The following is a 26,702-nucleotide window of genomic DNA, read 5'->3' as shown; positions in this document are numbered from 1 at the left end:
GGGCTGTTACAGTCCCTCAACCTCAGGCCAGCTGCAAAAGGGTCAGCGTATTTTTCACGACGAGATACGGATAACTAACTAGAATGATGTCTGATTTATTTCTGGGTTTTTTTCCTGATCTAATTTATTTCTAACTTTTTTCTAATCACTATGAGCAAGACCAGAATTAGGGTCTCAATCTTAACATTTGCACTGTTAGGATCCATCAGAACCTTTAAACAAAGACTAATGCAACAGAAGCACCAGGCCTTTGAGGCCACACGGCACGCTCTATCCCAGATACCTGGTATTAAGGCAGGAGATACGTTATCTCTCAAAACAACATGGGAGTGTTCTGAAAGTAACAGGTTACAGCCTGGTACCATACCATTAAATATTAACACAAGCGATAACTGATCTACTCAAAGTGAGTCAACTCTGACCGCAGTTTTAACCATTTACAAAAAAAAGTTTAACAAATCAAGTCTAAGCACATAAATTATTGCAAGACATGCTAGATTATAGTTTTGAGAGGAAAGGCATATGTGAAAAGATCAGAATTTTATTTTGCTGCTTGGAAAAAAAAAATTTAAAAATTGTAACCAACCCTGAGCTTGCAGTTCTTACAGTTTTATGGAACAGCTCAGTCTTCTGCATTCAAACTGGATTACCTCTATGCCTTCACAAAAACAAAGCAAAACCAAACCCTAAACTCATACATGATATATCTCTGAAATAAATGGTGTCCTGGTAAACTTCTCTCTGGGCCTTCTAATTGCATGGTAGCTGACTTCAAATTTGAAGCAGAAACAGGAGCAAGAGGGGTTTTTACAGAATAGATTAACAGTTACCTAGCTCTAGTCACACTAGTAAACACAATAAAATTTCACAGCAGAAACAAAGAAAACAAAAAAGCAGTGCATTATGTTTCCTACAGCTGAGATCCTGTATGTGCTTTTAGCATGGATGAACTAGCACTATCAATAGGCTCTCACTCTCAATTACCTATTTGTTTTTGCTGACATTTCGTTCTCAGCAACCTGTAACATTACATTGCCTACACAACAAGGTTAAGTGCCTATATTTATCTGTTCATGATATGGAAATTTATTGTAGTTGCCCACTTATTACTACACAGAAAGGCCTATCTTCTTCTACTCACTTCTGTCTTACATTTACTGAAAGGAAGTTATCCAGGAAGCAGAAAGAGTTGCCATGGAAATAAAACCGATTTAACAGAGGCTGCTGCAAAACCTCCATTAATTAACCTATTTATGGTAAAACCATTTCTCCTCTCATTAAATGTAGTTGGTATCATTTCAATGACACAATAGGAAAAATACAGCTGCTCTTCACTTCTTGTATATTCCATGCTTTAGGAAGAAATGCATCAGCACAGTTTTGTGCCATGTTTTTTAATACTTCATGATACAGTTTAAACTGAAGCTGTGAAAAGCAATTCACGATTTGTGTCAACTCTGAGCACGCAAGTGAAGGTCCATCTATAAAACTGAATATAACTCATTCCTGAAAAAAATCAATAAAGACTTATCTTGCTTGTTTTGAAACAAAAAGATCTGATTTAGAATTCAAGTTTTAAATTTGTTTTCACTTCTGAAATCCAGACTGTCAAATTCTTTCAGAAAAATGTATCGTGAATGTTTTCAGTATGACAAAATGAAATGGTCCATGTCAAATCTTCAGAAATAAAAGAAACTTTAAAGGATAGAGTATAATAAAAGACAAATCTGCAAAATAGTTAACATATTCCAGCTCTGCTCTTGATAGGATACTGTTACGCTCTACCTGAAAACCATATGGACTTTCAATGAGGGAGTAACAGCTAATTCAGTTTCAAGCTGGGACAAACCACCTGCAAAAAAAAAAAAAAAAGAAAAAAGGTGTAACTAAATGAAGGAACAGTTAGAATATTCTTTTGTTTAGTAACAATTCAGGAACAGATCCCTGTCTAAACAGATACTGCATAGTGACAATGACAAGAACTATGCTATAAGGAGGGACAGAGCATACCCAGAAGCAAGATTTTCAGTGCCAAGGATCATTTGAAGTTTAATATGGATGCTGTTACCAGCAATATAATTCTACTCCTAACCTGGCAAATTTGATAACAACAAATCAATAGCTACCAGCTACAAACAGTATGTACTACAAAACAGTTCATATGCCTTAGACCATCTAGATGTCTGTTTACAGAGCAACTGATTTGTTGCTGTACCTAATACAAATTTCATGATTCAAGGTGATTTTGTGGAGGGTGAGAGAGGAATATGAAAAATGTACTACTCCTCATGTGAGCGCTCTGGAAACAGGAACAGGGTAAGCTTCTAAAAGCTGCAACAGCGAAGGAAGAACTGAAGGGGCAAAGAGGTTGGGAGAAGGTGCAGAGGGGTGTCCTGTCCTCCCTCCAAAACTCCAGCCAAGAAATCCAAGCCAAAAAAAAAGTAGTAACTGTCTGGTAACAGCAATAGCACATCACGTCCTTGCCTCCATGGGCTTTTCTTTGGATAGCACGGGGCTGTCAACAAACAGCATACAATTCACAAAACACCCGAAATTTTATACATTTTCAACTGGTTCATAAAAAGAATACAAACTTTCACAGAATTGGTGAGAAATTAGACTTACCATTGCATGATCTGCCTCATTTTTTCATTTATTTAACTGAGAAACCAATGAACAACTACAACAGTGCAAAGGCAAACTGCTCAGATTCTTCACTACAGCAGTGATTAAGGCTTAAGTCCACTGCAGGTAAGGCCACTAACATCTAGTCACATATTGCCTACAAGGATGAGCGCTCCAAGAGCCTGTGGAGCCTAATGCTGACAACAGAAAGTAACAGAGACTGCAAAGTCAAGCCACCAGCAATTTGAGGTATGTTGGGCAAAATAATGCACTGCCTTAATTGTGGATGAAGAAAGATTTTGATAAGACAACTCAACTCTGCATTTCTTCTCCAACAAGGCTTCGCGCAGAAGTCAGTGGGAACCATGGCTACATACAAGGTACGCAACTAGATCCTTAATGTATAACTAAAAATTAAATGTTTTATTTATTCTGGAAAAACAAAGAACGAGTCACATTTGTGAGTTCTAGGCATCCCAAAGCTAAAATCCCAGCTGGCTGCTTCCTTTAGAACTTCTTGATTCTTGCTATCAGAGGAGCTCAGTGTGGAAGAAAATACTATTCAGTCATAAAAATCTCTCTTTTGAACAGAATTCAAGCAGAGGATAGTTAAACAAACAACTGAAGAGGAAATGAAGTGTAAACATGGACTCTGACCCCATTCTTAACAGATGTCCCCAGTGAAATCAGCATGGGAGTTGGACTAGCCAGCTGGAAGCATGCTTGTAGTTATGAGCAAGATAAACATGAGGTATTAAGCATCCCAGTCTCACACCAAATGGCTTAAAATGAATGCAGTACATAATAGCATTCTTATTGTCAATCAAAAGCTGTACAGAATTGCATCTAAGTACATGAGACATACAGCTTGGAAGATATGATCCATGGCAATTCTTAAATTTGAATGAATTCAAAACCGTAACGGTCTTTCCAATTTGATCCAACATCAAGTTGGAAAAAGGAAACATCCAGTTCCACTTTCACAGAAAAGACAGCCTTCCTGTCTTTCTTCAGTCTGCCTCCCTACACAATTTATGATCCATAATGAGAAGTGCCCTCACTTCAGACAGGTGATCTCGAAGTAAAACTGAATCTACCTATACCATCCAGATATTCCAAGTATCAATATCATAACATAAGATTAACATCTCTGACACCATAGGAGTTCTTTCCTGCAGACCAGGGTCCATTATTTTCATCTGTGACACATGAACCATTTTCACATAAGGGATTTTAGAGCAAAGATTTCTGTAGGGAATGTGGCTGCCCTAAAGACAAATGGGTGGGAGAAGCAAAAGATCCAATGGGCTACAATCGTGTCATTTCTGTGGAACATGCGAACAATTCACCTGGAAAACACAAATGGAGGATATGAAGCCAGGCAGCAGGGATGTAACTGGAGAGAGATACTTGGTTTGACTGAAGTGCAGCTCACATCTCCTCACTGCCACCAGAGCCCACGTGGTGTTGAAGAGCTAGCATACAGGGAATGTCAGCAACACAAACAAGTGGCAGAAATGAAGAGCTAGTTCTCCTTTGCTCCCATCACCTTCAAGTCTAGAAGAAAGACGAGAGACGGGTATTCTCTTCCAGGGTAAAACCAAAGCAACTCCATATAAATTTGCAGCATTATTCCTGCTTTACGTTTGGGGCCGCTTAGGCCATAGTTTGTTCCTAGATAAGAAGAGTTAATGAATTCACAGGAGGATTCTCCTCTCAATTGCACTGGTATCTAGCAAGGGATAAGAACGCCCAGGCTTTATCTCTGGAACCTACCCTCCTTTAGGACCGTGCACACACTTGATGTTTGCATCCCCGTAAAGACAGAAGCAATCTCCACCTACACCAGCACTGACAGGTTCAGTGACGCTGAGGGCAGCAGCTGCAGCCACAGCAGCACTGCAGCAGCCATAGCAGTTCTTTCAGGTATTTGTGCCTGAGAGGTTGATCAAAATCTGAGCAGTCTGAAAGTGCCCTTGAAAGGAGAGTGGGAGAGGAAAAAAAAAAATAGCAAAATTGTCCAGCCACTAAATGACCAGATAATAAGGATCTGAGTGCTTACAGATGCAAAGAAGGAAATCCCAGGTTCACAGACATAAATTGTGAAAACTTCTTAGTTTAAAGATGTTTGTTGTTGCAGAAGGCACAGAACCACAATAATTTAAAAAGACAGACATAAAAAAAACTGTCAGAAACAACAATACAAGGATTAAAATCTGCTGTCACTGAACCTGGTGGGAACTGTCCTTCAAGTTGTACCCAAGATTTCACTCAAGCAACAGTAATTTCAATTTCTCATGTTTTCAAAGCTTTACAGAACTTGTACAAATGTTACTTACAGGTGAAATTTTCTTGTGAAACATCAGGTGCACTGACTGCTAGAAAAAGAAACTAGAAGCAGACCAAAGCATGAAAAACGCTGCTTTTGGCAGGGATAATACACATGGAGGCACACTGTGTATCCCTGCATTCTTCAGAAACGTACTGAGTCAGGCTGAACACTACTGGGCTCTGAAGACATATGACAAGTGAGTGACAAATGGTCACTCTGAGAAACAAGTTACAGAAACCCAAGAGTGGTGATAGCATCCAGTGATGCTTCCCCTGCAAGGCAGGAGAACCAGTTCATCCACTGAAAGAACAAAAACATCTGGTAAAAACATGAGGTGGATTCATCTGTTCCTCAAACTTGAAGAAACTGGCATGGTTTCCCAAGCATCTTGCCTGTTTGCCTACTTCTGTAAGGTCAAGAGGAAGCAGAAAACATAAGTTATACTCAGCAAGAGAATGACAGTGCCTGATAGACAGTTGTGCACTTCAGCACTCACAGTGACAGGAAGAATACATAACTGTAAGCTCTGCATAACCTCTGTAAATAATTCTGATCTTTTTAATTTGTGGGACTTGACAAAAAATCATAGCAAAACTATAAAGTACATACACCACCACACAGAAATAATTAACAGGTAACCCTAAAGGAAACAGTCCCTTTGTTCTCCCATTTTGGAAAATACCTCAGGTGGAATTTTAGTTCTCAGTGTTACATATTAAAAGTATTTCTGTGGTGCTTAGGTGGCCCGCAGCAGTATTGAAGTTCCTTTGTTTTCTGCTGCAGGCATTGTGGTTTACAAAAAAGCAATTTTGATTAATATGTAACAAAACACCTTTTCTGCAAAGGAACAAAAATAAATATCACAAGCCTCAACAAATCTGACAGTAGTAAAAAGAGGCATTACATACACATAGTTAGATAACTTTTACTTTCTTAAAAGTAATATAAATCAGAGAAGCATCAGAGATTGCTTAGGGGCCACACGCTTATTTGCTACTGGTTGACAGTTACTTTTGGCCCCATGGTTAGAGTATGCCTTGAGGAGAATGAAGGAATGGGATTATTAAAGCCTGAACGGAAGACGTTCCACATAGAAAAGGGCATTTGTGGGCAAGTTGGTGAATGGGCAGTGGAGGTGGGTAAAATGGAAAGTAACAGAACATGACTACAGAACAGTAAAACAGCAAAGAAGTATAAAGTTGAGTTACAGTAAAGATGTAAAAGTCCAATTAGTAAAATAAATTTCTGTGTAATTTCACTTTAAATGAAAATGTCAGTAACTTAAACATATAGAATCATAGAATCGTTTAGGTTGAAAAAGACCTTTAAGATCCTCAAGTCCAACCATCAACCATGCCCACTAAACCATGTCCTGAAGTGCCTTGTCTACACATTTTTTTTAATACCTCCAGGGATGGTGACACCACCACTTCCCTGGGCAGCCTGTTCCAATGCCTGACAACCCTCTCAGTAAAGAAATTTTTCCTAATATCCAATCTAAACCTCCCCTGGCGCAACTTGAGGCCATTTCCTCTCATCCTATCACTATCACAACCTCCTTTCAGGTGGTTGTAGAGAGCGATAAGGTCTCCCCTCAGCCTCCTTTTCTCCAGGCTAAACAACCCCAGTTCCCTTAGCCGCTCCTCATAAGACTTGTGCACGAGGCCCCTCACCAACTTGGTTGTCCTTCTTTGGACACGCTCCAGCACCTCAATGTCTTTCCTGCAGTGAGGGGCCCAAAACTGAACACAGGACTTGAGGTGCAGCCTCACCAGTGCCGAGTACAGGGGAACACTCACTTCCCTGCTCCCACTGGCCACACTACTTCCGATACAGGCCAGGATGCCATTGGCCTTCTTGGCCACCTGGGCACACTGCTGGCTCATATTCAGCCGGCTGTCAACCAGCACCCCCAGGTCTTTCTCTGCCAGGCAGCTTTCCAGACACTCTTCCCCAAGCCCATAGCGCTGCATGGGGTTGTTGTGACCAAAGTGCAGGACCCGGCACTCAGCCTTGTTGAACCTCATACAATTGGCCTTGGCCCATTGATCCAGCCTGTCCAGATCCCTCTGCAGAGCCTTCCTACCCTTGAGCAGATCGACCCTCCCTCCCAGCTTGGTGTCATCTGCAAACTTACTGAGGGTGCACTCGATCCCCTCGTCCAGATCATTGATAAAGATATTAAACAGAACTGGCCCCAATACTGAGCCCTAGGGAACACCGCTTGTGACCGGTCGCCAACTGGATTTAACTCCATTCACCACAACCCTCTGGCCTTGACCATCCAGCCATTTTTTTACACAGTGAAGAGTACACTTGTCTAAGCCATGAGCCGCCAGCTTCTCAAGGAGTATGCCGTGAGAGACAGCATCAGAGGCCTTATTAAAGTCCAGGTAGACAACATCCACAGCCTTTCCCTCATCCACTAGGTGGGTCACCTGGTCATAGAAGGAGATCAGGTTGGTCAAGCAGGACCTGCCTTTCATGAACCCATGCTGGCTGGGCCTGATTCCCTGGTTGTCCTGAACATGCTGTGTGAGTGCACTCAAGATGAACTGCTCCATAATCTTCCCTGGTACCGAGGTCAGGCTGACAGGCCTGTAGTTCCCTGGATCCTCTCTCCAACGCTTCTTATAAATGGGAGTCACACTGGCAAGCCTCCAGTCATCTGGGACCTCCCCTGTTGATGAGGGCTGCTAATAAATGATGGAGAGTGGCTTGGCAAGCTCCTCTGCCAGTTCCCTCAGTACTCTCAGATGGATCCCATCTGGTCCCATAGACTTGTGAGTGTCCAGGCGGCGTAGCAGGTCATTAACTATTTCCTCCTGGATTATGGGGGGTATATTCTGCTCTCAGTCCCTGTCTTCCAGCTCAGGGAGCTGAGTACCCTGGGGATAACCAGTCTCACTATTAAAGACTGAGGCAAAGAAGGCAGTAAGTACCTCAGCCTTTTCCTCGTCTTTGGTGGCAATGTTTCCCTCTGCATCCAATAAAGGACAGATATTCTGTTTAGTTCTCTTTTTATTGTTAACATATTTGTAAAAACATTTTTTGTTGTCTCTTAGAACAGTGGCCACATTGAGTTCTAGCTGAGCTTTTGCCTTTCAAATTTCCTCTCTGCCTGACCCAACAACATCCCTGTACTCTTCCTGAGTTGCCTGCCCTTTCTTCCAAAGATGGTAAACTCTCCTTTTTTTTTTTTTTTTTTTTTCTCCGAGTCCCAGCAAAAGCTCCCAGTTCAGCCAGGCTGGTCGTCTTCCCCAGCAGTTCATCTTGTGGCACATGGGAATAGCCTGGTCCTGAGCCTTTAAGACTTCCTTCTTGAAGAATGTCCAGCCTTCCTGGATGCCTTTGCCTTTCAGGACTGTCTCCCAAGGGACTCTTTCAACCAGTGTCCTGAACAGGGCAAAGTTTGCTCTCCGGAAGTCCATAGTAGTGGTTTTGCTGACCCCCTTCCTTACCTCACCAAGAACCAAGAATTCTATCATTTCATGGTCGCTAAGCCCAAGATGGCCTCCAGCCATCTCTCACCAGTCCTTCCCTGTTTGGAAACAGTAGGTCTAGCGAGGCTCCTCCCCTGGTAGGCTCACCTACCAGCTGTGTCAGGAAGTTATCTTCCACAGACTCCAGGAACCTCCTAGACTGCTTGCTCTCTGCTGTGTTGTATTTCCAGCAGACGTCCGGAAAGTTGAAGTCCCCCATGAGAACAAGGGCACACAATTGTGAGACTACTGCCAGCCACTTGTAGAATGTTTCATCTGTCTCTTCAACTTGGTCAGGTGGTCTATAACAGACTTCCACCATGATATCTGCCTTGTTGGCCTTCCCTCTCTTCTTTACCCATAAGCACTCAACCTTATCACAGTCATGGAGCTCTGTACAGTCCAAACCCTCCCTAACATAAAGAGCCACCCCACCACCTCTCCTTCCTTGCCTATCCCTTTTGAAGAGCTTATAGCCATCCATTGCAGCACTCCAGTCATGGGAGTTGTCCCACCATGTTTCCATGATGGCAACCAAGTCATATCTATCCTGCTGCACCATGGCTTCCAGCTCCTCCTGTTTATCTCCCATGCTGCGTGCATTGGCATAGATGCACTTGAGCTGGGCTATCGATTCCACCCCCAACATTGGCATGCCACCCCCAGGCTCATCTCTGGTGAGCCTAGTTGTATCTCCTTCTCCCTTTGAATCTAGTTTAAAGCCCTAAGCCCTGCCAACTCATGAGCAAGGATCCTTTTCCCCCTTTGAGATAGCTGGACTCCATCTGTTGCCAGCAAGCCTGGTGTCATGTAAACTTCCCCATGACCAAAAAACCCCAAATTCCACCAATGGCACCAGCCTCTGAACCACGTGTTAATCAGGTGTGTTTTCCTGTTCTTTTCAGTGTATTTCCCTGCCACTGAAGGGATTGAGGAAAACACTACCTGTGCTCCTGATCCTTCCACTAATCTCCCCAGTGCCCTGAAGTCCCTTTTGATTGCCTTTGGATTTCTCTCCACAATCTCATCACCGCCAACCTGCACAACCAGCAATGGGTAATAATCAGAGGTCCGAACCAGACCAGGGAGCTTCCTAGTAATGTCTTTTACCCGGGCCCCAGGGAGGCAGCAGACTTCCCTGTGGCATGGGTCAGGACTGCATATTGGGTCCTCTGTCCCCCTCAGAAGGGAATGGCCTACAACAATTGCCCTCCTTTTTCTCTCAACAGAGGCTGTCAGAATGTATGGGGCTGACTGACTCAGCCTAGGCAGACCCCTGGACAGGCCTTCATCTACACCCTGATCTTCACTGGCCTGGCCCTCAAGTTCCAGAGCCACACTCCTGTTGTGTAGGGGCAACTGGGAAGGTGAGGGAGACTGGGAGGGGATTCACCTGCCTCCCCAAGCAGGGACTTGTATCCATTCCCCTCCATCTCTTAGGTCCCCTCCTGCCTGGTGGCAAGCGGGCAGGGGAACCTCTGCTTCTTGCGGAGCCTCCATCTGCTGCCTCTGCCTCAGGGATGGTAGGGTGTGGGTCCACCAACCTATCTCCCTCTCACACTCCTTGATACTCCTCAACCTTCCCACTTCCTCCTTCAGCTCTGCCACCTGGCTGAGCAGATCATCCACCCAGGATGATCAACACCGCGCACAGGAGTTGTCTCTGCTGCCCTCCGGTACCAGTGACAGGCTCAGGCACTCCCTGCAGCCGGAGACCCGGACAGCCGCACTTTTGCTTGGGAGCTCTGTCTGGGTCGCCACATTTTTCCTGGCAACGGCTTTCACCCGAGTGGCAACCATACCTGGGTCTGCCGAGAGCACGATGCCCGCCGGCTGAGTCGCCTTCTCGAGCTGGGAAGGGGGCTGCGCCCTCCCTTCGCGAGCTGCCGCCCAAACTGCCACGCCACAGCCCTTCGTTTGCCCGCCCTGCTCGCCGCACTGCGGGTCGCGCGCGCTCCTCAGAGCCGTTTAATCTCCCGCGGTTGCCCCTGGTAACGCCCACATCACGTCAGCCCCTCTCGCGAGAACTGCCGGCTCTGGAAGGGTCTCTCTGCTCCGCCTCAGGTTTCCCGCGCTTCGGGAGCCTCTCTCTCCGCCTCAGCCTACCGCTCAGCCGCCGACTGAGACATGTCTGATACCAATGGAAATTGAAACTTCTTTTCAAATATTTTTCCCTAATAAGAAAGGACTGGGCTATCAGATGTCAGAGTGATGTCATGGAATAAAAACTTTACTTGCAATAGGACATTAAACTCCAGGCTTCTTCATCTGACCTATTTCCAGTCACAAAAGAGGCAGAGGGATCTCCCACTCTAAGCTGGCAATTATCTACCTACAGCGGATAGTCTGTGACCTAATTAATTTGATCTTTCTTGGAAGCTGAAATAGTATCTAAATCCTGACTTATTGACAGCAGAACTGCCCACACAGGGCATGAACTCAGGCTTGTTTTTGTTCTAACGTGCCTTCCAGCCCACTCCTCTTAAGTACTCTTCATTAGCGTACCTTGCTTTTCTGTGTTCACAACAATATCAATTTGCAACTTAAAATACCACCTAGGCCAAGCTACACCTGCCACAAGCTCTTATCTGAACAGAAATGTCAGGAAGAGAGCAAAGGTCAAACAAGATACTAGGGAAACTGCATGTTCCCAGTCTGTCCTCAGAGCCTGGGGGAAGTCTGGCAGCTGGGGCTGGGGTAGGAAAACACCATCACAGGGAAGCCCACGATATCTAGTTTCCCCTTAGACCTTTTCCCCTTCTCTGCTTTCACATGCCTCACCACGCAGCTAGCCCCGAGGTTTGAGAAGTCTGTGAATGGAAAAGGGAATGAATTTCTCCTGTGTCAAAGCTGTGGATAAGGGTGTGATGATGGCTTTTACTCTGCACATACACAGCCCCACTTACGCAGCCCCACTCTTTAAGCATCTCACCAATATGCATTCCCATATCCATGCATTTCACAAATAAGGAGTGGCTCGTCTGAATTGCTAGCAAAGAGGAGTGGGGTCTGTCCCCTCTGCATGTCTACCTGGGTTCATTCTACACTGGTATCAGACGTGGGGGGCTTCCCTGTGTTCTCCAAAGGAGAGATTCTACTAATGTGATCCTTCACTGCAATGAAGATTGGGTTAATATGAAGGGAGGCATTTTTCAGCTCATTCTTCTTTGGTCTCTCTTCAAAGAAAAGAAACTTCGTCCACAGTTTACCAGCCTCTCTCCAGTCCTCAGTGGAACGGCACAACACAAAAGGAAATACAACACTGTGTTACCTGTGTTCAGAGTGATTTTACGCAGGAAATTCCTTCTGTATTTCTTGCTTGAGATCAGTGTGTCACTATATATGTGATATATATAAACACACATACACACAAATTCACTTGCAGCAGCAGAGGCTTGAACAGACCTGATTTCAGCTATGCTACTGTAAGTCCAATCCTACCCATAAATTCATAGCAAAATCCTCCCTGGCTTAATTGGAGGCAGGATCAGTACTCCTCACAGAAACTCATGAAGCTCCAGATATCCAAACTATGTTTAGAATATGGAAGCTGCTACACAAATCACAATAGCAAGAACTTGGGTCATAACTGTCTAATGAGTTCAGTCATTGACACGAGAACCAATCAAGACACACCTATCTACAGTTAAAAATGAACAGATACATCAAAATACATGTTAAGCCACATCCATCTATCTGAACAAAATCAAAATCTGATTATCAAGATTAGCAAGAAATCCGTGGCAACAAAAAAATTGAACTTATTGTGATAATAGTACTGGTGGTATCTCAAGGGGCTAGCCCAGGTACTGAGAAAAGGGTGGTTAACTAATGTGTGCTGCATCCACACAATTTACTCTACTTTTCAGGTTACCATCTATGCTACATCTGGTTCTGTTTCAGGATCACTGCTTCCGATTATTGACCTTTCTCATTTACAGCTACCAGCTACCATGCACTCTGCAGGTTTATATATGGCCACAGGGCATGCAGCTGTATTTATATTTAGCCTTTATATCTATCAAATTTTCTGTTCCTCTCATTTCTCAGTCTCCACATAGTTTGCAGATCATTGCCTGTCTGTGTTTTAAGAAGCCAGGCAAAGAATTGATAAGGTATCATTACCACTTACATCCTCCTGAAACTACCAAAACTATCTGAGTAGCCTTCCATTCCTATTATTTTTCCATAGGAAAATATGTCATTTCACCTCTCTCTGCACAGCATGGGCTCTGCATGATTTAGGAGGTGAGGAGAGGAGGAAACACCCTCTCCTAGCACATCGGAAAGGAGTGCCTTCCATCGTGACTCCACAATTGCTAGGAAAACACTGTTGAACAGGACAGGATGACACAACATTAAAAGATCAGCTCCACCCCAGGTACCAACCCTCAAAGTCTCTACAAGGGAGTATTTATTCCAGGACAAGCAGTTGTGCCTAATGCTTGACAATGGGCTGACTGGGACAAGCAGTCGTGCCTAATGCTTGACAATGGGCTCACTGGGCCTCCTCCCAGAGAGATGCCAGAGTTGGAAAATGTGGGCTGGAACGGAAGGGAAGAACTCCTCTGAGAGAAACTGAGTGTGCACATCACTCAGTTTTTCCCTGGAAAAAGGCTTGAGTCAACCTGAGTTTTGTTTTCCAGCTCAGGCTGGATGCCACTTCCCCTTATGCCAACGCTGCTGACAAGTAAGTGTAACTTAAACCCTCACATAAAGGTTGGCAGTAGTTTGAAAAGGCCATGCATAAATAAGAATATAGTCGAATGGAGGAGTCTGGCTAGCCTTGTGTGGTACTGACACTGTTGGTGAGTGGAGTAAGAGGGAAAGAGCACTGTTGTGAAGCTCAGCTTGAAAGTCTGGCAAGAGCCTGGTAGAAGCATCTGCCTTTGAGCCACTTGCAGTAAATCAGGATGGCAGGGTGCTGGATGCAATACAATTTAAACCTTTTCTCCTTACTGCAAGCCAGGATTCACAACTGCATAAAAGCCACATTCTAGACTGATAGAGAAGGGGAAAAAAAAAAAGTAAAATTTATCTTCCAGCTACAGCAAATATTTTCCCTATGCCTATTACTGAGTCACTGTGCTATAACTGGGAGCCAAATTACAGATGCTCTCTACCCACTGGGAATGCCATGAAAGTCTATTTAACATATCAGGTGAAGTATGGAGAGTTCTCAAGTTCTGAATCTTTGCCACAGAAGCAATAGAAAGCCATGAAAACTGCTTACATTGGCCTAACTCTGACATCCAACTGAACACATGTAGACTGTGCTGTCAGTCAGCACTTCTTCATTTGTTTCTGTCTGCTTTTATTTGCATAATAGCTGTCCTTCTTGGGATGAAATGTTAAATTTATGAGCACGAGCCTTTGAAAACTCTCTCCTTGGTGGTCATGCACACGTTGCTTTTAGGCAGATGGGACCAGATGCTCCTCTCTCCTTTAAGGTCCCAAATGGCAATCAGGGGTGATGCCTCCAACAGTGTCTGTTGGGTGAGAAGGACAGGTACATCCAGCTCCCAGGTTAGACACGACACGGGCCGAAGCAGCACGCGGCCAGCAGCAGGCAGCTCCCAGAGCCTGACAGAGGTAATTGCTCTCCCTGAGCAGGGTGGGACGTGAAGGGCCGTGCTTTCCAACTGTATACCAAACAGCTTAGGTTGTTCACAGCCTCCACGACTTCTAGCAAAATGGCTAAGAGAGGAATCACAATGACACAATGAGAAAAACAAACACAGCACAACTCCCAGAAACTGTTCAATGAATCATCAGTTACGGACTCCTCCTAAAACTGCCTGTGCCAATAGCGCTGAATGCACTGTGCTTGATCAGGATCTGCCACCCCACTGGGAACAGCCACTGTCACTGTCCAGGCTGTTCTGCTGGATCTGCTTTTCACACCAAGAACCTGTGGACTTCATTTGCATTGCATTATATGCAGACTTGAGGAGCCACTCAAAATGTGTCTTACTAAATACCTGAATAAAACTCTTTTTACAAAGTAAAGTAAACTAGATTTTCTCAGGAATCATGAGTCCGCTCAGCACTACAGACATGTTTGCTCCTAGGAGTGATCCTCAAAAAGGAACCATCCTCTGGTCTTCTTAATACACAAAAGAATGCATATGATTATTTTGGCAGTGGTGACAATCATTTCTTGCCATCCTTTATTGAATGGGCTTAAGTATATATGATATGAAACATTCTTTTAAACAAAAAAATGTGTGTGTTGTGCTAAAATGTGGCATATGCCATAATTTCAAAGTACAAGCCATGGAAGATACATTCAGATTTTGATTCATCTTCATCATATGACTTAATGTTTCAGTGAAGAGGGCTATTAAAAATTAGAGGATTTCTCATTCAATCTTTCCCGCAAACAGTCTTGCACCATGTAGCACAGTTTCCAGAAATCACAAAATAAATATGAAATCAACTCTTTAATCCCAAATATGGAGAAACACATGGCACAGTCCAGTAGGAAACATCTGTAGGTTTCTGATCTCTGGCAAGTAATCTACACAGACTAGTCTGCCAGAGAAAAGGTCAACTAAAGAGTAGAAAGAGTCTCTAGCATCATCCCAGGGACTTCTGATACTCTTAGGGGAAGGGGAGTTGTTTAAATAAGTTCTTAGTTTCCCAGTGCCATGGGAATTTCTGGTGCCACAGGTATGGAGCTGATGTGAATGACACATATTTTTCCTTAGTGGTCCTTCTGTAAATGAAGCACCATTTTTACTCTCCAAGCCATTAAAAGCTGTTTTAGTGACTGGTATTGGGAGTTCCAAAAATTCTCAATAATAAAAACTTTCAATGAGTGTTTCCTACTTCCCTTGATATATGCAAATACTTATTTTAATTAAAGCAATAATAGACATATCAGAAAGATGTGATTATCAATTAACCCATCAAAGAACCTGAGAGCCTTTAGCATTTGCCCAGTTGGTTCCTAGTATCTAGAGAAGAACACTTTGGAAAAGTAAGATTTCTTTGCAGAAATTGCTCCACTCAAGGCCAAGTGAGTGCATAGTAAATAAGTGAGCTGATTTTTTACCTGCGAAGATTAAGTCATACTGAGATAATTTTCTTAGTCTGCGTGCAGGCTCCCTGAAGTAAACATGAAGCTCAAAAATCTAGTCTTAAGTCTGACGTGAAAATGGGTTTCATAGTTTCATCTTTTAATCAAAAAACGAAGACTGTGATCCTTTCTGCCTGAAGTTAGACAGAATTCAGCTACTGAAAACAGTAAGAGTGTACCCAGTGCCACACCTAAATTATTAGTAACTATTTTTCTTTAAGTCTGATGCATACTTTACAGCAGAACCCCAAACACACTACCTGCCAGAGACAGTACCTGTGTGTGTTCAATCCTATTGGCACCTTCGGGAAAAAAGGCATTTGAGAGCCCTCACGCAAGTTGGCAACCTTTCCAATTGCACCTTACAACTAGAAGCATTGTATATATAATTAAATAGGATTTCTAGTATTACTACTGTCACCTTAAAAAGGTATTTGCCTAAAAACATGAGGTCTGGCCCTCCAGTCTGATAACACTGCTTCGTATCCTTCTGTTTCTGCAAAGAAGCCTAAAGTTGACAGGCCAGGCTCTGGTTCCAAATACATTCCTTCAGAATCAGTGATGGCTCAAGATATCCCGGTCCCTGCTCTCCTGGCTTCCTTGTATCCACACAATTGTCGGTGTGGCTTGTGATGAACCAGATCAGGGAATTAGTCTAGATGAAGAGTGACTTGGGTTTCTTTCAGCTGTGTCATTTCTATAAGGTTGCTGGCTGCAAAAACCAGCTTATTTAGCATTGCCACTTAACGTGAAGCCATAGCTCTGGACAGTTCCAGACAGCTTTGGGCAGTTCGGTATCTTGTACTTCATGGGATTTTGTGGTTGTACAGGGTAAAATTTTAGATGTTTCTGGGCTGCCTGTCTTTGAAGATTCAGCAGAGATCCACTATATGGATCAAAACAAAGCCTCAAACATCTTTAAACGATACTTATTTCAAATTTGAATGAAAATTTCCTGAGCTTTACCCTCTGAGCAAAGTGGAAAGTGTTGTCCATCTCAAAATACATGGAATTCACATGTCCACACAGGGATGGCAACGGAATTGCATCTATCACTATTTGCTAGGAATTAAGATTGGTGTGAAAATCATCCTAACACAAGTTCTACAGGACAATATACTAAGTCTAAATATGAAAGAGAAGGTATCCAGTATCTGTTAAGGAGCTGCAGAACCTGCTTTAAAAGACCTGCTTGCTTGAATAAAATGTTGCATGCTAAGCCAGTGAGGCTCTGCTTGAGCTCAGGAGTCTGTCTGCCACATGCAGCCTAATTTTAAGTGGAAATTTTGCCTGAGTGCAGATGAAAAGCTGGGCTTTGAGGGAACACATTATCCTTAGGGAACACAAAATGACACAACATAAGGAGCAAATTCACTGCAACTTTTTTTGATCATTAGCCCTTATTCAGAGATACCAGCTGCAAAGCACTGCCTCCATAATAATTCATTACCTATTGCAAATCTATTGTCCGAATGCTTCAAAATAACAAACGATTAGCTCAACTTACCCAAAGAGAAGAAAATTCACTAGAACTTTTCCATTGCACACAGCTGTTATTAACATCAGCTGATTCACTATGTGTTTTCATGTCAGTCTTTACAAAGTATTTTGTACTGCGAAGAAGGACCATGTATTGTAAAAACGATGATCCTGAACTAAGAAGGATATCTACCCATGACCTGAGCCCAGATATTGAAGTGTCTCATCCACATTAGTAAAATATTAACAGAGGTTACTGGTGGTTACAGTAAAATGAGAGGCTGCACTGAACATAATTTCATTTACGAACGTTCAGAAAATTGACATCATGCCTGCAAGAACGTATAAATAACCAGCACAGTGCCTTTCTGATCGTCTGCAGCAATATCTCTAAGGGAGCATTCTACAGGCTCAGCTCTTCTAAAGGCACAGCAGAAACTGGATTGTACACCGAGAAGCATCTTTTTATAAAACAGCTCTGAGAACGTCTGCCAGATTTTTCCTCTGCCTTTAATTGTGTTTGCCATTTCTTTAAAAAAACATGTGCACGGGAGGTTGTGCTAAGTGCCTGGGAACCACTCTTATCCCTCTGGCTGTGCTATGTACCCTCGCTAACATTTTGTTGTTTTTCCCTGGAGGAAAAGTGGTTGAAAACAACGTACACATTACAAATGAGGTTTGGTACTTCGGAGGGATCTTGGGATCTGGTGTATTGGTGAGTATATAAATTCAGACATTCCCACCTTCCCCCCCATCTCCCCACCCCCCATGCCATGACTTTGCATTGTTGAATTTCCTCAGCACCTCAAATGCAGGTTCCAACACTGCAAATACTTCTTTGATAAACAAATAAGTTACAAATCATCCATCAATAAGTAACTTAATTTAGTGATAAAAAAAAAGACATAGAACTTCTATATTTAAAAGCAAATGTAACTAGAATTCATCCCAATTCAAACTTTACTTCTGTTATTGGTAGATGATCTTTCCTGCCTTGGTATTTTTGGGCCTTAAGAATAATGATTGCTGTGGATGCTGTGGTAATGAGAGCTGTGGAAAGAGGTTTGCGGTAAGTGAGAGGAAACATGGCAAAAAAGTAAAAGCTAAATTGTTACTGATATGATATGTATGTTATCTTCTGCTCACAGTCATTGAGAGACTAGACAGATGGGGTCCAGAGCATAGGACACAAAGCCCTGCCATTTGTCTGAGTGCTGGAAAGTAGAAATAGCAGGCTGTAAAAATTGTATTATGCCTTTGATGTTGTGCCACAGGTACCCCAACTGTACTGCGTCGTTGTGTTTTGCCATCACAAGATACTTACAGTTGGTATCACAATTAAAACTAATTTCTGAAAGATCTGCACTTTGTTTTGCAGAGCACAACAGTTCTCTCTTTAGTCATTTTTTGTTGGCAGTTTTTAAAATTACTCTGACAGTTGGGCACTACATTCCCAGCTCATTGCAGACCCATGCAATGGGCTGCGAGTGTCTCATTAGGTTCAGAGGAAATTTCAGGTTGGAAGAGACCTCGGGAGGTCACCTAATCCCACCTCCTGCTTAAAGCCAGGGAAACCAGGCTCCACTTTGAATTTATAGCTTCATTTCACATCACAAGTGAAAAGTTTCAAATGGATAGCATCAGACACGGGTAAACATTTCAAGCAATTTAGTTTAAAAATGAGATTAGAGAAAAAATAAATATACTTCTACTAGGAAAGTCTGTGCTTTTGAAATAAGTTGTTTGGCTCTAGTAGATCATTACACTTTTTTATAAGGGAACATGTTTTCAATTGAAAAAAAAGGAAAAAACAAATAGGAAATGAATCATGACTGTGATGTTAACAAAGAGTCTTCCCTAAGTCCCATCTTTGATGCTGTCTTCATGCAATCCCAACAAACCAGGTGGAACTTCGAGGAGGGGGAAATGGAGCCACATACTTCTCTCCACCATATTGTATTATCAATTTTCTGTTAGCAGTGAACATATCTTAGTTTAGCTTTGAAGACCATGTATAACTCAGCAACTACCAAACTACTGACGCTTTGCTGCCAGGCTGCCACTCACACCTCTGCAATGCAGCTGAACTGAGCACATGGTTCTACACGGCGGGGGGACGCAGGGACAAACCAGCTGTGAGCACTCATTGGCATGGGTAAGCTAAACCGTGTACACACGGTGCTGCCCAGAAAGCAACCTATGTTCTGCAGTGCAGTACCTTGTTGACAGCTCACATTAGAGCGCAGCTGACTGAGAGACTGGGAATATTAATAGTCACAAGTACTAAGTACACCGTACTAGAAGAGTCCTGATGGCCTTACCACAGCATGACTGAGAACTGGATTTGTTCTTGTATGTTAGCAGAAACACCATTATTATATCTACTACATAAATATTAATGTTTAAGTTAGCCCCATCAGATATATCAACATAAAAATGCATGTCTACCCTCAAGGCAAGAGTCTTGTGATGTGGTTTGAATAAAAGCTCACAGACCTGAAAGTATGTTTCTGTTTTTCCTCCACCTATACCACTTTGATACGATAAAATATACTACCTCTACTTATAAACTATTACGGCTACAACTGCTTCAGAATTCAAGCAGGGCATTAGTTTTTGCATTATTTACTTACATATTAGTATATATGAAAATACTGTAATGGAAAGCCAGAAAAATAAAGACATCCTTTCCAATCCACTCCAATTGCACTATTGGAGCTAATGATGACAAATACCTGTGAGGAGGTAAAGCATATGAACATGAATCCTGAAGGGGAGACTCAGGAAGGAAAAACATAATTACTTGGTCCAAATATGACCAGATATCAAGGCTAACTTGTAACGGGTACTGTAGATTATTTTTTTTTAATGCCTTGAGTGGTCAAAGGCTTCAGTCTTGCTTGTAATCTCTTGAGAAAGACATCCACTTCAGTGAAACACAGGACCTTGAACAACAACGAGGGCTATTGGATAAATACTGTCTAAAGGGGAGGAGTGCCATCTACTGTGTCAGCATCCACCCCTCTCGTGCTCATTCTTTTAAAGCTTTTAAACACCAGTGCAGGCATGTGTTATACATTTATTATGTAATTGCAAACTAATATATTTTAGCTGTTCAGGAGTTGACTATTTTGAGTGTTAAGAGCTGAATTTAGGGAATGTATGTTCGCATTAATAGGGTACATTTCATTGTTTGAATGAGAACAAAAATAACATTATTTTTCTCTTCATCAGATGTTTTCTTCTATAATATTTGCTGCAGTTGGAGTTCTGGGAGCTGGATACTGCTTTGTTTTGTCAGCAGTAGCCCTAAACAGAGGCCCTAAATGTTACAATGGAACAGAGTGGACCTATCCTTTCCAGGATGGGTAAGACAAGACAATCAGAAAAAAAACTTATACATGTTTTAAGTTTGTGATATGATTTAACTTCCAAATCCATTGTATAAAAATGGGAATTATACTGTTTGTATAAAACACAGAAGGTCTTAAAAGAGCCAGCAATGCACAGCAATACTAAATAAGGTTCAAGAGCACGAATGTAAAGAATAGCAAGTACAATCAAAGCTACTGAGTTTCAAAGGACCCAATAAAGAGAAACACACAGCCTTCTAGGTTATTCTTGGGGATGATAAGCAGCATACAGGGATAAATTCCGCCATGAATTCCAGCATGACATCTTATATTGACATGTGATGGTATTCAAATAATTAGTATCTATGTGTCATTTTATCTTGGTTATGGAATTTGGAAGTTGTCTGTTCCCCACACTGCAACTCAAACATGTTTGCTGTCATGTATATTTATCATTTTCAGTGAGGTGGTGTGAAGGACCAATTGCTCAGGGCTGAAGTCAGCAAAGGTTCAACTGAAAACAGGGTGCAATGTGTTACCAAGGAGAGCAGGTGTGATCAGAACAGATCGACAAGGGGTGCAGTAAACCCCTCATCACCTGAGGATCTTAAATGCAGTCTTCCTCAGTCAAGAGTGACCTACCAGCATTTCTTGCATAATACACCACAAAATTATAGTTCAGGTTGAAAAGAAAAAAAAAGAAAAAAAGAAGTATAATGTTGTATGTTACACATCATTTGTTCATGTGCCAGTGAGGGCTGGAAACCAACTGCTTTGGTCTAATTCTGGGAATCTTTGGAAAAATATGTTCTGTTTCAAACATAATTCTGGTTACAGTCAAGGACCACAGGAAGCAAAACAGCATTAAGTATATGCAGAGGAAATGTAGTAAGTGGTTAAGCCGTCCACAATTAAATCAAAACCTGACGGTAAAAATTACAGGAAATACTTTTATCTAATACTGCTGTTCTTTAGATGAGGCATCTAGAACAGCAAAGGTTCTTTCCCGCTCGGTGGGCAAGAGGTAACTGGTCTGGTAGAATTTGACGTTTTGTAAGGAAAACTGAGTTTATTCATCTTTTATCATACTGTTTTGATAATTCACCTGTTTCGTTCTTATTACAACGTACGCGCGCGCACACACACACACATATGCATGTGCAACCACAAAAATCTAATACTGTAATCAAGTAAAAGCCTGGGGTCTCTGCCACGGAGGAGTTATAGAAGGTGCCACACTCCCGAGGAGACCCTGTGAGTCCCGTATCTGTAGGGGTATGCTTTGTGAGTGTATTATGAATATGACCCAGCAATGTGCGTTTGCAGCCCAGAAAGCCAACCGCATCCTGGGCTGCATCAAAAGAAGCATGACTAGCAGGTGGAGGGAGGGGATTATCCCCCTCTGCTCTGCTCCTGTGAGACCCCACCTGCAGTACTGCGTTCAGCTCTGGGGCCCCCAACATAAGAAGGACATGGACCTGTTGGAGCGAGTCCAGAGGAGGGCCACAAAGGTTATCAGGGGGCTGGAGCACCTCTCCTATGAAGACAGGCTGAGAGCCTTGGGGCTGTTCAGCCTGGAGAAGAGAGGGCTCTGGGGAGACCTTATAGCAGCCTTCCAGTACCTAAAGGGGACCTACAGGAGAGATGGGGACGGACTTTTTACAAGGGCATGTAGTGATAGGACAAGGGGTAATGGCTTTAAACTGAAAGAGGGTAGATTTAGATTAGATGTAAGGAAGTTCTTCACTGTGAGGGTGGTGAGGCACTGGAACAGGTTGCCCAGAGAGGCTGTGGCTGCCCCATCCCTGGAAGTGTTCAAGGCCAGGTTGGACGGAGCTTTGAGCAACCTGGTCTACTGGAAGGTGTCCCTGCCCATGGCAGGGGGCTTGGAACTGGATGATCTTTAAGGTCCATTCCAACCCAAACCGTTCTATGATTCTATGATTCTATTACACACCGCCAGATGTCAGCTCTGCTTCACCTGGCAAAGAACCGCAACATCAGTAGCAAAGATGCCTTTGACAAAAGACATTGGCACAGATGAACATGCATTTGGCACATGCTTGGTGAAGACCTCCTCCTCCCAAAATACCAGAATCTGTTCAATTGTATCAAACACATACTCATCTCTGATTGTTCTCTTCTGATGCCTTGTCTTTTCAAATCAATTGCTTCAATTGATGTAGAAACTAAAACAAAATCATGTTCCAGATATCTAGCACCAGCGTGATAATGGAAATTCTTTCTTGCAGTACTGAAGCTAACAGAACCTCAGCCGTATCACAACAGCGACAACTTGTCAGCTGTGACAGACTTCCTCTCTGTGAGCTAACATCGTTGTCTTCATAACTGTTTTGTTCCCACCCCCAGGAATTACCTCGCTAACCACACATTGTGGAATGCGTGTCAGTCACCCGAAAACATAGTCCCGTGGAACCTAACCCTCTTCTCCTTGCTGCTCGTCATGAGTGGGATCCAGGTAGTGCTCTGTGGCATTCAGGTGGTGAATGGCCTGTTGGGAACAATCTGTGGGGACTGCCAATGTTGTGGATGTTGTGGGGTGAGCAACTGATGTTTTTCTTTCATTATTTTGTGTACTGATAATAGTTATATATACACCTGACTAACTGACAATCTGAAAAACTAAACTAGCCTTTGTTCAACACCATGATTATGATTTCTAAAGTACAGCTGAAACCCTACAGTGTTGCCAGGTGCTGAAGATATGATCTCAGTCCATATCTATGGTGTTTATCTGACAGCTTGCAATAGCCACTGGGAAATAATAAAAACCTTTGAAAGTCACAGGAATAGTAGCCACTAAATTACCTCCATGTTCTTCTTCTTTCAGGGAGATGGAACTGTCTAAAGAATATGAATATTGCAGACAACCCTCCTTACCTTGGGATGCTCCCTTTTATGTTCCATAAAGCACCCCTCAGATGCATCGTCTCTCGCTAAGAAGGTGAGAATGAAGGGCACTTCCCCCCACTAATGTTACGAAGCCCTGACTCCCTTTCTAGCCTTCCTGAAACCCCTCATTGTGGAATAAAATAAGTGAAATTCAACTCTCACATTCATATTTATTTTTGTAAAACAGCTTCCATTTAAAAAGAGGGTATTCTCAGGCAAAGTATTTTCTCTCCTGAGTCAGCTTTCCACCTGGAGATCACCAAATACTCTGGTACAAGCCCAGTTGTAACGCAGTTGTGTGTATTTTCCTTTGAGGTTTATCAGATGGAAACATTGCAAGTCTAACTTTTGTTAAGTATGTTTATGTTACATGGAAAAGTGAGGACTTTTCTCTTCCGACCTGCTCTGATTAAAATGCTCTCTATAAAGAGAGTCTCTGTTACAAAAGAGATTCGTGAATCTCATGGTGAGGTCTCTTTTCTTGACTCTGTCTGACAGATGGCTGTATTCAGGAGCACTGCTGTGCAGGCAAGTGTAGGGTCAAAGTAAGAGGCAAAAGAAGAGAGTACTGTGGATCTCTAGTCTGAGGTGTTATGAGTTATCTTGGACACCACAATACCCTGCTTCACACCAGGAATTCAGTGAGAAAGGGCAATTCACAGCCATTTTGCAGCATGGTGGGGATTTGCCTTCTTAACTAATCCATAATCAATTTTCCTCCAGTCACTCTCACCAGAGGGAATGTAACAACACAGTATGGCTGTAGAAGATGACACTGAAAACAGAGAGTATAAGAATACGGGAGACTTATAGAGAGACTTTCCCAGCCTACAATTCTTTGTACTCCAGGGACCTCCTGAGACAAAGGTTCCATCTCTGCATTGACATCTTCTTGAGGGACTCCTTCTCCATGAAGCTGTCCAGTTGTTTCTTGGATCACAATATCCCTTCCATAGTCTAACTCCATGTTGTGGGAAGAACTTCCTTTGTTCTGACCCTGCCACCTGTTCCTTTTGTTTGATGCCTCCTAGTTCTTGCCTGCAAGGAAGAGTACACAGCCAGTCCTACCCCTTCTTCCCCATGATACCTAATTTCATAGGTTCTCCCATATCTCCTCTCAGCTCCCTCTTTTTTTAGCCTGAAGAACATTAGTATATTTAGCTATTCTTCATACAGAAGTTGTTTCACCTTTATTGGAAGTTTTTTTCAACTTTCCCCATTACACTCTGAGATGGGAGGGACAGAGCAGCAGTGTTCCAGGTACAGGCACACTGCCCTAGCCATTTATTCTAACAGCAAAGTTCATTAGCTACAAAGACAAGGATGAACCACAACCTGATTGGTCCCTACTGTGAATCCCACAGGTCTTGTCTTGTTAGAGAGCAAGCCAATTTCTCATACAGAACATCATCTTCAAACACTGGCTCCAAACAAATGGTAAATGAAGCTTCATTTCTAGAAAATCAAATAATTTTCCACATCTCTGACAAAATATAAAATTGGTACCCATGAAAAGGAGAGGGACATACCCTATTTAAATCCAGCTACGTGATGAGAAAATTAAAACTTCAACATACATATCTATTTACATGCTGAAATATGTCCTATACCCGTAATCCTTGTCTTGAATCTCTTGTACAGAAACTGCACAGCCTGTATAAGTTAATATACACAGTATATAATGTTAATATAAATGTATATAATGTTAATATAAATATTCACAGTACGTAACCAAATCTGTTTCTACTTGTGAAGTAAAAGGGCTTTTAACCCCCTGTTCATGGCACTAACTAACCAATGGTGATCTCTTGTCTAACAGTGTGGTGATGTGGTGACTTAGAGTCACAGATAAACAGGTCTGGGAGGCATCTCTGGAGCCTACCTTTGTAAGCAAAGGCAGAGCAAACAACACTTAAAAAATTTGTAAGACATCTGTGTAACCTGTTCTTAAAAATCTCTAAGTTCAGAGATCCAGCACCTTCAGTATTTTATAACACTGCTAACTGTTCTGAAAGTTAGAAAGACTTTCTTAATGTGCAATCATGCACACCCCTGGTACAAAGCTATTCTCTTCCTGGTGGGCTTATGGAAAAGTCTTGCTGTTCACAGCAAACTTTTACATACTTGGAAACCCCTATCATGTTTTGATCCTCATGTCTGACAAAACAAAAATTTTCACTCTTTCATCATAACTGATGTTCTTTCACAACTCAGTATTCATGTTGTGCTCCTGCAAGCTTCTCCTACAACTTTCCAGAAGCTGAACACTCGACTTGTGGCTTCAACACAGGTTAAAATTTCTATTCAGTCGAGTTCAGTAGCTTGTAACAGCTCTTCCTAAAGCTTCCAATCTATACATGAGTGCAAATGCTGTTTATTCATCTTTTTTGCAGAAGTTCAATTTAGCTGTGTTGGGCACAGTGCTATGAAACAGACAGGAAAGGCAAAAGAGATAGGAAAGGCAAAAGTACTTTTTTAGAAAGAACTAGTCTTTTAAAATTTAAAACCTATTTCCCAAAGAAATCAAGGAGGAAATAAGAAGGACTGGAGAAGTTTGAGGGATCCAGATCAACTAGTATGCTTCTTAAGAAATTCCTAAAACAAATTTTCACAAACCAGCTTGCCAGACTGCATGTCTCAAGGCTTCTAGTTCATCAATGTATTTGCCACATCTCTTCCCACAAGTTTTCCTCCTGAAATAACGATTCTGTGGCCTGTGCTTTCAGAAAATGTATTTCATGTACTTTGTATCGACACTAGAGGTAACCAAAGAACTTAAAAGCATTCAGAAGCACTAAAAGCTGGTGAGCCATATGCAAAAATGTTAAATAGCTAGATTAAGGTACTAAGAGTTACATTAATAAAAGCAAAGTGGCCTCAGTGATACATTGTGCAAGATGATAAAAGAAATTATAAAAAAACCTCTTTAGAAACAGCTGTCTCTCCCACCTGTTCTATGCCATTGCTAGGGAATTTGAGAGTACCCTTTATATCACCACCCACTGATGCAACCATCTTGCATCTATTATTTCATCTGTGGTTAGCAGCTGTCCTGCACCTCATCTCACATTTGTCTTCTTTATATGAAGCCTTTGGGAACATGGAATGTTTCTCATCAGCATTCAACAAAGGGACGGGTAGCTGCATAGTGTACAATTTTAATATATTAATAAACAGAATACATACATCTTTGTGGGAGACTTGGGATAAGAAATAACAGACAGGAAGCTACAATACCTAAACCCCAAAACAACAGGTGCTTCATGAGTCAATGCTTCTAAGATGCCCAACTACACAGTGGTTTTCTAACATCAGCTAATACACAGTAGATACCGAGACAAGGCACACACATTTCATCTTGTGATCTGGACTGCATTTGCACCTTAGCCTTGGGGTGTACTGAACAAGCACAAATGAACTGGAACCAGCAGCTCCGC

General features: G+C 42.5%; 1 protein-coding gene across 1 annotated transcript; it reads left to right on the top strand.

Annotated features, from left to right (window-relative positions):
* Nucleotides 1-17,248: 17,248 nt before the first annotated feature.
* TM4SF4 (transmembrane 4 L six family member 4) lies at nt 17,249-23,420 on the top strand. The gene is made up of 5 exons (XM_009921162.2): nt 17,249-17,714; nt 17,979-18,068; nt 20,234-20,367; nt 22,723-22,912; nt 23,204-23,420. Exons 1-5 carry the CDS (start codon nt 17,541-17,543, stop codon nt 23,219-23,221), a joined length of 606 nt encoding a protein of 201 aa, XP_009919464.1. The 5' UTR covers nt 17,249-17,540; the 3' UTR covers nt 23,222-23,420.
* The last annotated feature ends 3,282 nt before the right edge of the window (nt 23,421-26,702 follow it).

The sequence above is a fragment of the Haliaeetus albicilla genome, chromosome 9 (genome assembly GCF_947461875.1).
Source record: "Haliaeetus albicilla chromosome 9, bHalAlb1.1, whole genome shotgun sequence".
In the NCBI taxonomy this organism is placed as follows: Eukaryota; Metazoa; Chordata; class Aves; order Accipitriformes; family Accipitridae; genus Haliaeetus; species Haliaeetus albicilla.
Note: the sequence above shows the minus strand (reverse complement) of the source record. Positions and strands in the feature narration are given on the sequence as shown.